This window comes from Struthio camelus, chromosome Z (genome assembly GCF_040807025.1).
Source record: "Struthio camelus isolate bStrCam1 chromosome Z, bStrCam1.hap1, whole genome shotgun sequence".
NCBI lineage: Eukaryota > Metazoa > Chordata > Aves > Struthioniformes > Struthionidae > Struthio > Struthio camelus.
The window spans coordinates 17239980-17256361 of NC_090982.1; the positions used below are offsets into that span (position 1 = coordinate 17239980).

The 16382-nt window shown below is 41.1% G+C and overlaps 1 protein-coding gene across 4 annotated transcripts in view; it reads left to right on the forward strand.

Annotated features, from left to right (window-relative positions):
* ECPAS (Ecm29 proteasome adaptor and scaffold) overlaps positions 1-16382 on the forward strand; it is a 65655-nt gene that overhangs the window by 8358 nt on the left and 40915 nt on the right. For 3 of the 4 annotated variants that reach the window (XM_068926665.1, XM_068926664.1, XM_068926666.1), the window contains exons 2-11: positions 407-537; positions 5215-5331; positions 7673-7791; positions 8997-9149; positions 11333-11504; positions 12520-12659; positions 14359-14440; positions 14702-14821; positions 15000-15085; positions 15365-15443. In XM_068926665.1, the coding sequence (XP_068782766.1) occupies positions 407-537; positions 5215-5331; positions 7673-7791; positions 8997-9149; positions 11333-11504; positions 12520-12659; positions 14359-14440; positions 14702-14821; positions 15000-15085; positions 15365-15443 (1199 nt within the window). Of the gene's footprint in view, positions 1-406; positions 538-5214; positions 5332-7672; positions 7792-8996; positions 9150-11332; positions 11505-12519; positions 12660-14358; positions 14441-14701; positions 14822-14999; positions 15086-15364; positions 15444-16382 lie in introns of those variants that run through there. The other variant, XM_068926667.1, reaches the window with a different exon arrangement.

A 16382-nucleotide genomic window follows, 5' to 3' on the forward strand; every position in this document is an offset into this window, starting at 1 on the left:
GCAGCCTTACAACCCACACCCTTGCAGTCAGAGCAGAAACAGCACGAAATGACTAGAAATGTTAACCTTTCATTTCCCCTTTGGAGACGTTCTGGCTTTTAGTTGAAATGCAGCATGGAGCAATGTCAAGGAAATCTTAATTGCTTCTGTCTGTGATAGGACTGATCTGTACAGAATTGTGTAGTCTAGTCCTGGAAGCCATCGGGCTGATTTCTCCCATGAACAGTTTGCTCAGTGAGTGTTAAAAATAGAAGATGGATCTGCGATGAGTGCCATTGAGCTGGAGGTACTTTAAGAATTCTGTACAGCATCTCTTACAGACCCATTAGGGGATGTTCAGAGAAAGTTATTTTCTTGCTGCCACAGTTTTGAGTTTCAACTGGTTTCTCTTCTTTTTGAAATGCAGATCAACTTGAACGTGTGTTCTTGCGCCTTGGCCATGCAGAAACAGATGAGCAGTTACAGAACATTATTTCCAAATTCCTACCCCCTGTTCTCCTCAAGCTGTCCAGCACACAGGAAGGAGTTCGTAAAAAGGTAAGGGTGCAGTTTACCGTACTGGTAAGTTGTAGTGATCAGGGAGAAGTAAATGTCTTTGAAGCAGTGTGATTTACTGCTCTTTGACGCTCTCCATGAGGAGGTGTAGTCTTTTGAGGAAATGCCATGAGCCTGAAAGGGAGAAAGGGGCAGTTAAAACTGCCAAGGCTTAAAGAAGACGTCAGTCACTGTCTATATCAGCAAGGTCTTTTGCAAATGTATGGAGGCTGCACTTACTTCAACTTGAAGAGAGCTAACTGTGGGTTAGCTGAGGCCAAGACTTTTTGGCACCGGGGCAGCACTAATCAAGCTATAGCTGTTTGGCTTCCAAGTTAGGGCAGTTTTGCATCCACTTGGATCACAGCACATGTGGAGCAAGTTTGCTTCTGCCTGCAAAAAACCATGAGGACATACTCATTGATGTCATTTACTTGCCTAGTTAAGGAAGTAGGAACAACTACCTAACAGTTTTGAAGATGGACTTTATTATGCATCTGAAGGAGTTCTGTGATGTAGCTATCTTCTGTAGCAGGGAACTGAACTCTGTTTACTAGCATTTTTTTTTCCAGGCCAGTGGTCTTACAAAAGTATTGTCGAATAGCAGCTTGTGTGATTGTGTGAAAGGATTGCTAAACCCAGTGTTAAGGCAGAAGAGAGATGACTTGATTTGGATTTTGACAGAGGAACATCTGCTTGTATTTATTGCTCTGTCAGGAGGATGTGACCAGAAGAGACCATGAGGCAGTGGAAGCTGATTATAAGAGATCTGACCAGGTCTAGAGCAGCTGGATCAGAAAGCAGAGGATGAATTCTTGTCCCTGCAAGCCTTCATCAGAAAGAGCTGCTTGATGACAGGCTTGAAAAAAACACAAACATCTTTTTCTTAGTCCCCTCTTTATCTTGTAAAAATAGGGAAATGACTGTGCTGTCGTTGACTTTTTCAGCAGATTTCAGAACCCTCATGTAACTAGAGCATAGGTGTTCCAAGAGTTCTGCGGCAAAACATGGTCCCAAAACCACATGAAAAAGGGTCCCTAGATGTGGAACCCTTCCACTGTGCTGAAGGACAGATATTTTTTCTCAGAAGAAGAGTTCTGAGTCCATGCTTGTCATCTGCACTTCAAGCAGTAAGGAAAGGCATGCCAAGTAGCTAGTGAAATTCCTTAGAGTATTTTTCATTCGTAAATTGGAATGTGTTGGCTGTTTTCTCTGGAGTTTTGTGAGGTTCAGGAAAGGGCAAGACTATGCCACTTTGAAAATAAAATTCTTAGAGGCCTCTCAAAAACACGCATCAGTCTCCTGCTGCATTGTAGTTTTTGTGTTAGAAAGAAGAACGAAATAGAACTTGTTTCCTCTTCCTCCTCCTGTGCGTTTAGACTGTAGATTGTCATCATCATTACTAGATGATAATAGTATCGTGAGCACTTAGAATACTTTACTATGCTTCCTATTGTCTGTCAAATCCAGTGTAATCAAGGAAATCGTCCTGAATTCTGCTCTTGACATATCAGTGAAGGGAAGTTGGCTCTTTTAGTATTTTGTTTTCAGAATAAGTTCAAAATTGAACAAGAAGCCTATTTAGTTGTTGGGTTTTTTTTTTTTTTTACGCAGGCAGTAAAAAGATTTAAACTGTCAGTGAGACAGAGGTGAGGTGAGAAAAAAAAACTGACAGTTTTTTTTCTGATAAGCATCAGTGAAGATGGACTGGTGAGTGTATATCTTGCACATAAATCTGTTCAGCTTGCACATTGCCTTTTCCTGGTACTTACATAAACGCTCAGCTTTTCAGTCTGCTCCTCTTATTTTGCCCCTTAAACTGGTAGGGAAAAAAGTCTAAATCTGTATTGTATTTTCAAATGCTAATGAATTTGAAACACAAATACCTAGCTATCCTTTGCTAACTTGGGCCAGTGGACAACAAAGAATGTCCCTGTTGTTCAGCTCCAGCCTCAAGATCATGTAAAGACAGTGGAATAAGTCAGAAGCTTCACATTTTTTCAGAAGCACTCAGGCCCTTAGAAAACAAAAGCTAATAAAGCAGGTGAAGTAGAATGGAAGGAGAAGGACAAACTGTTCACCCAAGGACCGATTATAAGTGAAGTGACCTGCCATGCCATTTCTCTCTCTTGCAATTATTATAGTGGTTTAAAAAAAAATCCATCTGCCAACGTAGTTAATTGCAGTTTGAAAACTTATGCCACTGTAACTGCATCCACAATGTAGCTTTTAATAGTATGGGTATATAAGCAAAAAATAACATCTCTGCACTGCCAATATGCTATTGAAGTATAGCCCACTACAGTTTCAGTACTTGCCTGCACTCAACTTCAGTACGGTGTAGTTTGTTTAATAATTCAGACAGCTTGCTTATGCTGCAATTTAACTCTGAGTCCTTATACTGACTTTCTTTTCAAGCTTGTGCTGTTAGAGTGGAAAGGGAAAAACAAAACTCCATTTTCTTACTGCCACTTCAGCATATTGCTGTATTAATCTTATCCCTCCTCTTAATTTTGTGACTCGCAAGGCAGTCTGTGGAAGCTGTCAGGTCTAGGATATAGTCTAGATGTGTAGATAGGCTTGCAACACCTTTATCTCCTTAATCAATTTACTCTGAAAAGGTAAGCCCTTTTCAGGCCACAGTTTGACAGTTGAGTAAATTCAGCTCTAGGATTTCTTTTACCAAATCGGTTCTCTCATCCGTGTGACCCAAAGAACTGATCCAGGGTAAACGCTACTGGTTCAGATGTGCCTGAGGAAATGTTAATGCACTGACTAGACAACAGAATTTGTGCCAGATCAGATACCATCCCTCTTTTTGCAACCTATATGAAGCCGACATAAAAACGTAAAAAGCAATCATGCTCTGATGAGTTCCGCAGAAGTGCAGACATGTACCTGAACCAGGTCAAATAAGTACTGCTGAATGAGTTGCTTAGTGCACTGATTTGGTGTTAACGATTAGAGAAGCAGGACAGGAGCCAAACCCCATACATACTCAAATCCAACCAAATCTTTTTTTCAGTAGCCGTCTTGGATAACGCGAACAGGTTCCTCAAACTCTGGTATAGTTATGTGTGTGTGCTTCTCTTGCCTTACAATAAAAACGTGCAGGCAATTTTTTTTCCTTATAAAACAATAGGAATGTGTCACTGTGGTTAAAAGAATTACAGGAAAATTTGTTAGCTCAGCTTTACTTGGTTTGTCAGCTAACCTCCAGGCTCCATCACGCATTTGTGCAGTTTGTCTGAGTTGTATCTAGCCGTTATTATTGTGATTGATGCCTAATTATAAAGTGGATGCAAGGGTGATGTTGGAGCTGACATGAATCTGCTTTCCATGGCCAACTTCACTAACAGTAGTTTAGCTGCTTTTTCACCATACTATAAGCAAGCTGATGAGTCATGGAAAGCAGAGGACAGGGTGGCCCCCTGGGTCTTTGACTTGAGTTGCTTGAAGTCAGTATACGTCTAGGACTCATTAGGGCTGGTTCTGTCTAGTTTTACTGGAGCTGAGCAGATTCCGTTTAATGTAACAGATGTTTTTGCACCCTTGTGCTTGACAGTCTGGTTTGTATCTGGTAGCTAGATGTAGACGTTCAATGTGATTTCTCAGTACTGTTGCTGGAGGTAATGGAGATTTATTAGTAGGACAGTTTTGTGCCATTGTCTGTAGTTTCTTAGGTTCCTCCATTCAGCTGAGATATCTTATTCAGTGGACATACAGATTTGCTGGTGCTATGCTAAGAAACTGCTTCATAAGATTGTAGAATCACAGGATAATATAGTTTGGAGGGGACTTTGGGAGGTCTCAACCGCTTGAGGGCCTGCCCAGGCCCACTCCGAGTTGTGGACGTCTCTCCTGCATGGGGTCCCACACTGGCGGCAGTGTCCAGCTGGGGTGTGACAGGGCCGAGCAGAAGGGACCATCCCTGCCCTGCCCTCACTCTGGGCTATGTCCTTGCTTGCACTGCCCAGGACGCTGGTCCCCTCAGCCTCTGGGCTGCCTGGCACACAGCTCCACTGGCTCTGCTCACAGCCACCAGAGCCAGGGTTTCTCTGCAGAGCTGCTCCTAGCCCCGGCTGGTGTCACTACCAGGGCTCTGCCATCCTGGTGTAGGGATGGGCATTTGTCCATGATTAGGGTTTTGGGGGCCCTGTCAGCCCCTTCCTCCTGCCTGAATTACTTCATTTCTGTCTTGTTCAGCACTACGTACCAGCTTTCATCAGCTTCTTATTTAAGACCTTTCTTATGAGATTCTCCTTTCATTAATTTCTATTCTCTTGTTGTGAATTGGAGTTACTATACAGCCAGAGCAGACGGCAGTGAGGCAAAATTCCTAAGCCTGGCTTAACCTGGAGCAAGCAGCTATCTAGAATGAACTAGCTGTTCTCGATAGTCGATCCTTCCTGGCATTTCTGCTGATGGAGGCTATTGGTCATGGCATGGGATTTGGGGATCTTTGATGTGTGTGTCTGGTAGTGGCTTGAGACGTGTCAGAGTGGCCCTGAGGTTATATGATAAATGATTGCTGCCATTATCTCTAGAGATGGAGTACATCCGGCACTCTCCAGCCTCATTTGTGTTTAACGGGCCCATGCAGTGACCTGAGAATGTGTTAAGCCCAAATTCATAAAATTAATGGTAGTTCTTTCAGCTTTTTTGTTTTCTTCTTCTCAGGTTATGGAGCTGCTGGTTCATCTGAACAAGCGCATCAAAAGTCGTCCAAAAATCCAGCTTCCAGTAGAAACGCTACTAGTTCAATATCAGGATCCTTCTGCAGTGTCTTTTGTCACTGTAAGTATCTGTTCTTCCAAGGCTAGTTGCTGATTTACTTGTAACAAGCAGATTATTTGTCAAAGCTCTTATATTACGCTCTGTCAATTTTCCTTAGAAGTGTGCTATTGTAATAAGGTTGATGTTTTAAGTAATTTTTTTAAACTGAACCTTATAGTCTGTTGCAGGTGAAACTTAGTTTCAGAAGGCTGCTGTATCACTGACTTTGTTCAAATTACTGATAATTACTCTTGATCTTTCATGAATTCATGGGTTGTAATTGCTTGAATGGTAGAGGCCTTATTTATTGTAGAGGTCCCATTGTGTAAGCAGCTTTTGAGAGCAAGTCCTTTTCCTACTATGTGCAGGATCAGGGTCTTAAGTTAGAAAAATTTGCATTTCTCCGAATACATGAGAACATACATTTGCGTGTGTTTCTAGGGTCAGGACCTCTATTGAGCAAGAAAATAAGAGAAAATAATTTTTATTTTATAGTTGGAGAAAATTGAGAGATGGTGTCATTCAATGCAGTTTAAAAAGTAAAAATAGCTAAAAAAAAAAAAAAAAAAAAGGTGTTTGTGTGAAACTAATGAAGGCAATTTTTATTTCTGTTGTGGTACGTCTATTGCAAATCGCCATTGCAAAAAAGGCAATGAAATAAGAGGGAAATTTTCTGACTTTCTTATCTGGCTAGCAACTCGTAGCCTCAATGGAAAATATAACCTCTTAGGTGGAAAGATGTTTGGACTGTTAAACTGCAGTCACATAGAACTAATCTCAGATTGCCTTTCAGCAAGTGAGACCAGAGTTCACCTTTTGGAAATGGCCGAGGGTGTCTAACTGCCTGTGTTTTGTGGAGCTTGTTTGAAGACAGATTTGAAATACATCTGCGCTTTTGGCAGGGCGTGTCAAAAATCTAAGTTCGCTCACTTAGTGTACCTGAGTGATGCATGTTGTTTTGTGCTGTGAGATACTGGGCTTCATAAAACTTGAACAAGTGCCATCTAAGAAGTATAATGCTTTTCACTGCAGTGTGATGTAGATGTGTCTCAATGGTTTGAAGCTTTCCTGCTGTGATATGCTTTTGGTGCTTTGTTCCCAAATAGCTGTCAGCAAGCAAGGGGCGCAGCTCAAATCTGCAGCATCCTGTACTGCAGCAGCATATTACGGCTGTCAGCCCTTCCCCTCCACCTACCTGTCCGTCCACCTCTCCTCTTTACTGCATTCTGCCTGGCTGCCTGCCAGCATCCACCCTCTGCCTTCTCTGTGCTCTATAGGGCACAGTTTGCACCGAACGATCTTTGCTAGTGTCACTGGGGGAATTGATTGGTTAGTTGCTTTTAGATGCAGGCATTAGATGGGAGTGACTCAGTATTTGTGCTCACTTGAGAAAAAATTACTGTTGATTTACTGAAAGAGTTAATATTCATCAGTCTTTTGGTTTACTTCTTCAAAATGGATTAAGTTCCAAATTGTACTCTTTTTTTTTTGGACAAACTGAACTTTGACTTTTTTTTGTTGTAAAGTGATACTTTGGAGCGCAAATTGTAACTAGCGCTCGCATTTTCTCAGACCAAGCCAAAGACCTTCTACAACCACCAACACCATTCTCTTTCTTTGTTAATATGCTTTTTAAAATATATTTTCAATTAGAGGGACTATCAGTAGAGTTGAAGACTAGAAAAGTCCTTGTTGTGTTCAGCTTTTACTCTTTAATAGTTTTTAACCTCTTGTTAGTAGGGTTTTTTTCCCCAATATAGCTTTTTGATTGGAATTGAGCTTGCATACTTATTTCAGCCAGGCCTTTGAACACATAACTCTCCATTCTTAGTTGGATTTGGACCAACACAGTAGCAGTTAAAGACATTCAGGTATTCATTATTGCTGTCCAGTATTGCTGGATTCTGTTCGGGTTGCATTTGCAGCTTTTAAATATAATTTTTTAAAAACACATTTCAGGAGAACACTTGCAAGTATTGCTAACTTCTCTACCTATTCAGTAGTGCCTACTTTTTTGGTTTTTTTTTAATTTTATTTATTTTTTTTAGAAATAAGCAAATGAGAACATTAGATTTGCTTTACTTGAAGCTGTTGCTCAGGTAGGGCTCCTTTTGGTGAAATTCATTGTGAATAAGAGAAATTAGAGAGGTTTTTCTGTGGTTGTTCTCTAGACCCTTCTGAGCAGGTCTTGCTGAGTCTCCTCCCCTTTGAAAGCTGTCAGTCTAAGCGAGCCTTAGAATTAAGGAACTGGGTCTTCCTAAACATAAGTTGTTTCCAACATCAATTCTGTAACGTAAGAGTTTAAAGAAAAGATATTTCTTTTGTGCTGTTGCAATGCTATGTTCTTTTTCTGCCTCTTCAGAATTTTACCATAATTTACGTTAAGATGGGATATCCTCGTTTGCCTGTGGAGAAACAATGTGAATTGGCTCCAACTCTTCTCACTGCAATGGAAGGGAAACCTCAACCTCAGCAAGACAGGTATAACTACTTCATGGAGTGAATCCTGTTTGTATCGTTTTAGTAAAACAAGATTTTTTCTTCTTGGTTGAGGCTTCGTTGCTTAGTGTGTTCGTGGTTTGCACAATTCAGATCAACAGCTCATAAGTTTAGATGGTACGAAGAAGGGAGATAGTCTAATACTGTAATAATGTAGAGCATCCACTGCAGCAAACTCCTGATATAAGAGGCCTGTACTGTGAAGTATATGCCTGTCTGTATCCCACGTCTGCATCAAATTATGGGATTGGGTTTCCAGCTTAGGGCCTGACCTTCAGAAAATACCTTCTGTCTAGCAACAGGAACAGCTGTAAATCCCCCAGACTGACCACTCTAAATTGTGAGATGCTCAAAATTTCTACTGACTTCAGGCACTGGAAAAAAAAAAAGAAACATTGCAGGAAAAAGGTTTGAAACTGCTGTGTGCCAATGACTTCTAAAAACCGTGTTATTAATTGTGACCTGCTTTTTATTTACACTGAGGCTAGTTTCCATCATGTTGGCAATGGAAAGGGATGTGAAAATCGTATCTTCATTCATTTTACAGCACTATGACAGTATAAAGGTATTTTAAAATGACCTTGCTGAAAGGTTCTGCAGTAAAATCTTGCTTCCCCATTCTTTATGTCAATGGAAAAAAAAAACTTTGTCTTCTCTGGGGCCATAATTTTGCCCTGGCTCAGAAGCAAGTAAATGGATGAAGAGAGCTTTGGGAAATCTAGTTGTACTGGTGTATAATGTATTTGTCTGTGTGCACTGTTTGGTGATCTAGACAGCATGCTGCATCACCTTTCTGCTCTAGACAGACTCAGATTTAAAACTTTAATCGTCTTAGGATGAAACAGTCCTAGACTATGTTTTGTAAAGCTAAGTTTGTGACTTACAAAACATTAAAAGTGTGGACATAGGTAGTGACTTTATCTCTGGAGACTGGTGTGTATATGTGTTCACACGTGGGCACACACTCATATGTTTTGTTTTAAGCACAAATCCTAATTATCTTCTGCCTTCCATTGTAAAGTACGTTGGGTGGCAAATGGAGGCCACGGGGTTATGAATCTACGTAAGTTTTGTTATGAATTGTTGCTATTTTAAGGCCTAGGTCTGTTCTTAAAGGTTTCTCTCTTTAATGTTATGAAAAAACAGGTGTTTTTTTAATGGTTGCAGTAAATATAATTGTTTTTCAGCCTAATGCATCTTCTAATACCAACCCTTTTTCACATGAAATATCCTGTTGAACCACTGAAAGCAGCAGCTTCTCCATTTAATCTTACTGAAAAACCAAAGACCGTACAGCTGCTTTTGGACTTTATGTTGGATGTCCTTCTTATGCCTTATGGGTAAGTAGGAGTTAGTTGTGTAATGACATGTTCTTCACACGTGAAACATATTTCAGCTGCGCTGCTGGGAAACTCATTTAAAGTATGCTGTTATTTCGTAGCTCAAATGAAGTCAGTTACATGTTTCAATAAGGTACAAAGCAGGATCCTAATTTTAAAGGAAGGTGTTGACCCATTCTTGACAAAACATCTTTTTTCTGCATAATTAAGCATTACACTGCTCTGAAGTTGATGTCCTTTGACATCAAAGGGAAGCTATGGGACATGCGAGCTATCTTATAAATAACCAAGCTTTTAAATAGGAGGAAAATCAAAATATGTGCTTGTCTTCCTGCAGTGGAGTTTTGAGGCTTAGTCCTGCAAGGTCTTAAGCAAGTGTAATCTCTGAAAGCTTATACTTTCCAAAATAGAACCTTTAATGACAAGGTTGGTCTTGCAACGAGAAATTTTTAATTGTAATAGCTTATTTTGGTGTGAGCACTGAATGCTGGGAGCAACAGTTATTTACAGAGCAACTTGAATTAGCGATCAGTGCTTGTTAGTAATATTCTGGTGTCTAATAGAATCAGTGCTTTCTCAAAAGCCAGTTTCCATCAGGTTTTGCGTCTTTATTTATGTTGCTTGGGGACTTTTTGCTTTGAAGGAAAATAGAAAAAATTGTACAGTAGAACACTTTTATTATTTTTTTCTGACAGTTCCTTGATTCCAGGAGAAGTTTTTTAAGCACCTAAGACTAGCTTTCTCAAATGGACTAACCCAAAAGAATGACTTTTAAAATAGTGAGCATGTGATGTATCTCTTAAAACTGTGTAGCTTTGCCGGAGGCCATGTTCCTGTCAGATTTTTGGGGGACTGCTTTCTTACCCTTTGAGCGCGTAGCCTGTTAACAGCTTATAGGTTAAAATGCACAACCTGCTCCTCTGTTCACAGCTCACAGGCTGCAGTCTGCCCCAGGTTTATGGTGTTAATTTCACCCTAACGCAGCTGTGGCCCCGGCTCCAGGAGATGAAAAGTGAGACTTTAGCTCCTTAGGTGCTTTTGTACTCCGGCCAAGCGTACAACTGATTTTGAACGCTTGGAGAAACCATGAGGATGTGGGGATGGAGTGGCAGTGTTTTTTCTGGTTTCATTTTTCTTCCAGAAAGTGCTCAGACAGTGTCTTCAGCTAGCCTTTGGCTCTGGATGCCTATCTCTTTAAGTCTTGGTCCCTGGGGTGACAAGATTTGCAGCTGTTTACAGCTAGTTTATGCCTAGTAGAATGTGCTCAGTCTTTGCCTGGTTGTGAATTAGTCTCCCTATCCTGCCTATGGTAAAACCAGAAAACTTAACTAGGGCTTAAAGCTCAAAATCAAGTTCAAATGTTCGAAGTTTTGACTACTTCAGAAATTTCTCATGGAGACTTGGGGTGAAGTTTTATCTTCAGTGCTGAGATTTACTTACTTCCTTTTGTTGCTATGTACTGAAAGCAGAACAGATTATAACCATCTGGAGCAAAATAATTCTTGCTAGTCTCTGCTCTGATTTTGTTGCCTTTTTGTGTTTACCCAGACACAGAGAGAGGGAGAGTGGCTTTTGTGAGAGTGGATACATGTGCACAGCCAGCCTCCAAAGAGGCTAAAGTGTATGAACTTAATCTTTGTGTTGTTTACTTGCCGTCCCCGCTAAGCACTAAAACAGTGAGCTGTTTCTGAGACATGATTATTTTATGAATTTATTTTTGATATTAAGGATTGTTTCCTGGTGTTTCACCCTGTTGCATATGCTTCATTATTTCCCTTGCTAAGTTTCAGTCTTTGAAAGAAAACATACAAATGTTGCTAGAGCTTTGAGTATAAATTTGTCAAATCTACTGCAGCTTGGGTATTGAGTTCTAACATAGTGGTGATAATTCCTGGTGGTTCATAACCCAATAACTCTTTGCAGAAATGCCAGTGAACCCTTCCCTTTCTTAACAAAGACTTATTTTCAGTTATCATGAAATCTTTATTGCTCTTGCAGTATATACTGGGGTGATTGGTAGCTGAGTCCCAGATGAATAGAAATCATGTCAAGAGTTGTGAGATTAATAAGAGAAGAATATTTGAAGCTGAACAGGTTATGCTGATTCTTCCATTCCAGCATCTAATTCAGCTGGTGGTGTGGATTGGTAAAGCCTCTAATGAAGCTCCTTTTTACCTTTTTAGGTATGTACTGAATGGATCTCAGACACGACAAAACATGCCCTCAGCACAGGGCTCCTCGGCCAGTAGTAGCATGGGAAGTCCTGGAATCCCTCAGCCTCCTCCAGGGATGAGCTATTATGCAGCTAAAAGGGTAATTGGAGATAGCCCATGGACACCAGAACAGCTGGAACAGGTACTTGCAGTCGCAGGGGCCAATCCTTGGTGGAATGGGGGTAGTAACAAAGGCAGGTACGCAGAGAGGAAGGGAGGGCTAAAAGAAAAATATGTAACTAATTCTGAGAAGGTCTTTAGTTGCCTTGCAGGAATTTATTGAGAAACTTTCACCTGATGCATTAGGAATTTCAGAGCAATGAGATGGGGGCTGAAGATGCTTGCCTCTGTCAGCAGTTCTGAAAACTGGCTAGAGAGCGCACACAACTACAGCCTACTCCTGTGTTTTCTTCTGGGAGACAGTAAGGTTGCAAAACTACCTTGTGGTGACAAAGCCACTGGTTTTAGCAGGATCAGAGAATGGTTGAGGTTAGAAGGGACCTCTGGAGATCATCTAGTCCAACCCCCCTGCTCAAGCAGGGTCACCTAGAGCATGTTGCCCAGGACCCTGTCCAGACTGCTTTTCAGTATCTCCAAGGATGGAGACTCCACAACTTCTCTGGCCTGTTCCAGTGCTCAGTCACCCTCACAGTAAAAAAGTTTTTCCTTGTGTTCAGGTGGAACTTCTTGTGTTTCAATTTGTGCCCGTTGCCTCTCGTCCTATGACTGGGCACCATGGAGAAGAGACTGGCCCCATCCTCTTGACACCCTCCCTTCAGATATTTATACCCATTGATCAGATCTCCCCTCAGTCTTCTCTTCTCCAGGCTGAACAGCTCCCTCAGCCTTCCTGCAGATGATCTCCTTCAGAGATGCTCTAGTCCCTTACTCGTTTTAGCAGCCCTTCGCTGGAAGGGAAGAGAAGAAGTAGCCCATTCCCGAGAAGTAGCCTACTCCCAAGTCAGCGTGCTGATACTGAACTGCAGGTGACTACTTTGACAGGAGGCCAGAGGAGAGGACCACTAAAGAGGTGGAGAGCCTGTGAGCTTCTACTTAGCAAGCAAAAGCCGACTTTTGGACAACTGAACTGCTTTGGTTATTGTAACGTGTGCTTTCTTGCAAGTAATAACTGCTTTATTTTCCACTTTGCTCACTAGTGTAAACTGGGAATAGTGAAGTTCATTGAAGCTGAGCAGGTGCCAGAACTTGAAGCTGTTATACATCTGGTTGTAGCTTCCAGTGACACAAGACACAGTGTTGCCACTGCAGCAGACCTTGAACTGAAGAGCAAACAAAGGTATGGGCTTGGGCGTTAGGAAAAGATGGTGCTAGTGTTTCTGACAACACTAACCGCAATTAGTGTAGTGCTCCAGAGGAAGCGTGCTCTGGAAAGGCGGAGGCTGCAGTCCCTGAATGTCTGTGAAGCTGTTACCGTTGGGTTGAAATGGTGCAGGTAGCAGTCTTGCAGCTGGGAAAACCGCTCGGCTCTGGAGGTGAAGGTTGAGTTGTCTGTTTTCAACCATGTTTGATATTGCTTTTGTGCCATTTGCTTACTCTTTGGTTTCCGAATTGCCCTCTGTGGGTTATTGATAGTCTGCAAGGCTTTAGTAAGTGATCCGCATCAATATAACTGTGTTGTCTTCCATGGAAAAGCGTATTTTCATTTAATCTAGTAAGGGAGTAAAGAGGGTGAAATAGTGAAGGTTCACAGTGGACCACTGTCTAGGAAGTTTGGCAGCTGCTGTTGTCTGCGTTAGTAAAGCTTCTGGCTTGTCTGTGGCCCACCTTTCATCCTCTGGAGATGATACTTCTGTCTTTAACTTTGTATGAGGCCAGAACAGTTGCCATAACTGCTGTTGGTACTATTTGCTGAGTCATTGACCATGTGAGGTTCATTGGCCCGTGTCAGAGATTTGGAATGGGATAGGCCTGCCTTTGAAATAAATATGTGGGTGGTTTCTGTATTTTTGGAGGTGCAGGACTAACTAATTTTGAGTCAGGCCTACCGTAAGTGCTGTGTGAAACCTTCTCCACTCAAGTCTATTTGTGCACCTCAGATCATGATGGGAAACAATTTTAATAAGTGATGACAGTGTGGTTAATGAAGTCAGTCTGTCCTTTATTGCTTGTCTCTTCTTTCCCCTTGTGGCGGTGTTTTGTGCCTGGGGAATAAAATATGTTTGGACAAAATGCAGTTAGGCATGCGATGTTAAATGTCTTATATGAGAAACACACCGTATTCTGCTGCCCACTTATTTGGAAATCAGTAGCTTTAATGAAAGAAGGAGGCTCTTCTGTCCCCCCACTTCCCCTCTGAAACATGAATACCTTGTCTTTTTGATTTCTTTGTTTGTGTTCTGAACAGTCTTGTCAATAGCTAGTGTCCAGTGTTCTGAGACAAGTCTCAGGTCAGAGATTCAAACTGCTTCAGGTTTTGAAGGGACTGTGTTCTGATTTTTCTAGCTGCGAGGTTCTCCATGTGAAACTGCTTTAGACTGAATTAGTTTTCTCCTGTAAGTGGATTTTTTCTGGTAGACTCACAGTAGTGATTACCATGTAGGCTGACAGGTTTGTCTGAGAGGCAAAACGGAGTAGTCCTGGAGATAAAAATACCCTCTTCTGTACTGAAATGTCAGAGCACCACAGCTGAAGGATGTGCAGAAGTTTGTTAACAGGTGACTGTTCTGTGTTCATTCCATAGACCATCACAGTTTACATATCTTTGTTCAGTGGGAAAGAAGGGAGCTTGTAGGTTTCTCATGAATTATCTGGAATTGTCAGAATTTGTGGATGTGATTTGTAATCACTTCTCATCCTTGACCTGGTGATTATCTGTTATTTGGATGTGGGAGGAGTGATTAGAATTCAAACTAGAGCTGATAAAGTTCAGGTAAACCTGTGAATATGGTGCAAAATGTTATAAAATATATGTAATTTTGAAAAGTAATCAAGGGTAAGGATCATAACAAGTTGGTGTTCCTTTTTTTTTCCTTTAGTTTAATTGACTGGAATAATCCTGCTATCATCAATAAAATGTTTAAAGTGTATCTTGGGGATATACCACTGAGAACCAAGGAGGTAAGACTTGCTTTCGGGGTTGCGTACCTGCTTAATGTTGAAAGTCTTTATTTTAGCTGCCTTAATTTATTTACTGGAGAAAATATATATGTCTTTGAAATCTGTCACTTCCTGTGAACTCTGCTTTTACTGAACATTTTTGCTATCAAATAATCTTTTTTTTCTGTGTCAGTACATTCTGATTTGCTGAAGATAATTTAGCCAACTTAGAAGTAGTGATGTCCAGAGATGTACTATGTCACTTCAACTCTGTTTCTGCAGGGAACTGTTCCGAAGCCGGAAATGAAACGAGAATCAGTCAGCACCCGAGTTAAGTTAAAGATTGTTCCTCATCTTCTGCGATCCAGACAAGCTGCAGAAACGTTCCCAGCTAACATTCAGGTAGCGGTTATGTCCCAAAGCTGCTTGTCCCAATGAGCTTGATAACATAGTTCCTCTGATACTGAGCGAAGGAATTGAAACATGGTTATTGATGACAGCAGTTGAAGAAGGGGAGTCAGAAAACCTCTGAAAGTGAGGCAGGTGACTCTCTAATCTGCTCTTTCTTCCTTCGTGCTAGGTGGTCTATGATGGACTCTTTGGTGCAAACACCAATACAAAACTGAGAAGTCTATCCTTGCAGTTTGTGCATCATATTTGTATCATGTAAGTAACTTGAGAATCGGAGCAATGTTTTCAAACTGTTTGCTTGGAAGCTACCCTGTTTATCAAACATGAAACTTAAGGGCAGAGAATATTAAACTCGGCAAGGATTTTTCTTCTTAATCTTGAAAAGAATTTTGGAGTTTTTGTGCGCGTCTTGCACATATTAAGATGCAGTTTTTCAGCTTAGCAAAGCTGAGAAAAAATTATACTAACAGAAGGTGTCTTTAAGAGGTGCAAAAAATAGTCTAATATTTTCTTTATCGGTGTCTCTAATTTCAGTTGTCCAGAGAGTAAAATAAAGCCCTTAGGCCCAATGCTTTTAAATGGACTTACAAAGCTGATCAATGAATACAAGGAGGTAAGTTGAAAGGATTTTTATATTTATATTTCCTTCTATAAACACAAGGAAAAGATAAAGATCTTTGTGATGATAACCGGTAAATCTCTTTATTTATAGTTATTTGAAACGCCTATCAAAGGACAACACTTTATAGAAGTTTTGTATGAGGGGAAGACGTTAGTATTTTAGGAGGACTGTTTTATTTGTCTAACTTTTATGCACAGGTGCTTGGACACCATTTGCAAAGTCTCAGGACTTAATGGTGTTGTTAACTTAAAGAGTGAGGCCACAGCAGCATCCAGCTGCTGTAACTGTTTACTGCACAGAGACACCTCAGCCCCAGGTGTGCACTCTGCAGTGCTAGGCTAGGCAGCTACGTAGGCCTGCTTATAGTACTTTCTCCCTTTTTATCCGGTGAGGATATTGGTAGGTAGAAGGGTATTACCAAATGCAACTGCAGTCTGGCCAAAAGAATATTTGGTCTTTCCAGTGCCGTTGCAGAAAGCAAATTCACCAAGATACTCCCTTCTATATCTTAAAAGGGCTGATTTTTGCAACCTCTTCTTGCACAGCTTTGATCATCTTCCTGGCTCACTGGAATCTTCGTATGTGACCTCCTGGCCTGAGCTGGTGTTTAAAGGTGTGGGCCTCCCCTGCCATTGCGAAAGGCATGGAAAGGGAGTATTCAGGAGGGAGTAATTCCTTGTGTAAATCTGCTGCTTTGGTCGTGTCCAGGATCCACTGCACAGGCAGCTTCCATTGTGTAAAGCTGCTGATTACAGCCAGTGGAAGGTTTTTATTCCTTTGCTTCTGTTTCATATATGTGCCAAATCTCCTTAGCTGTTTCCCCTTGGAAAAAAAAAAATCAGTTAACTGAGACCACAAGGTGGAGTTACGTTTTGTTACCATTCGTAACAACAACTTTCTGTTTTTCTTGGAAAAAACATGGTCCCTCTG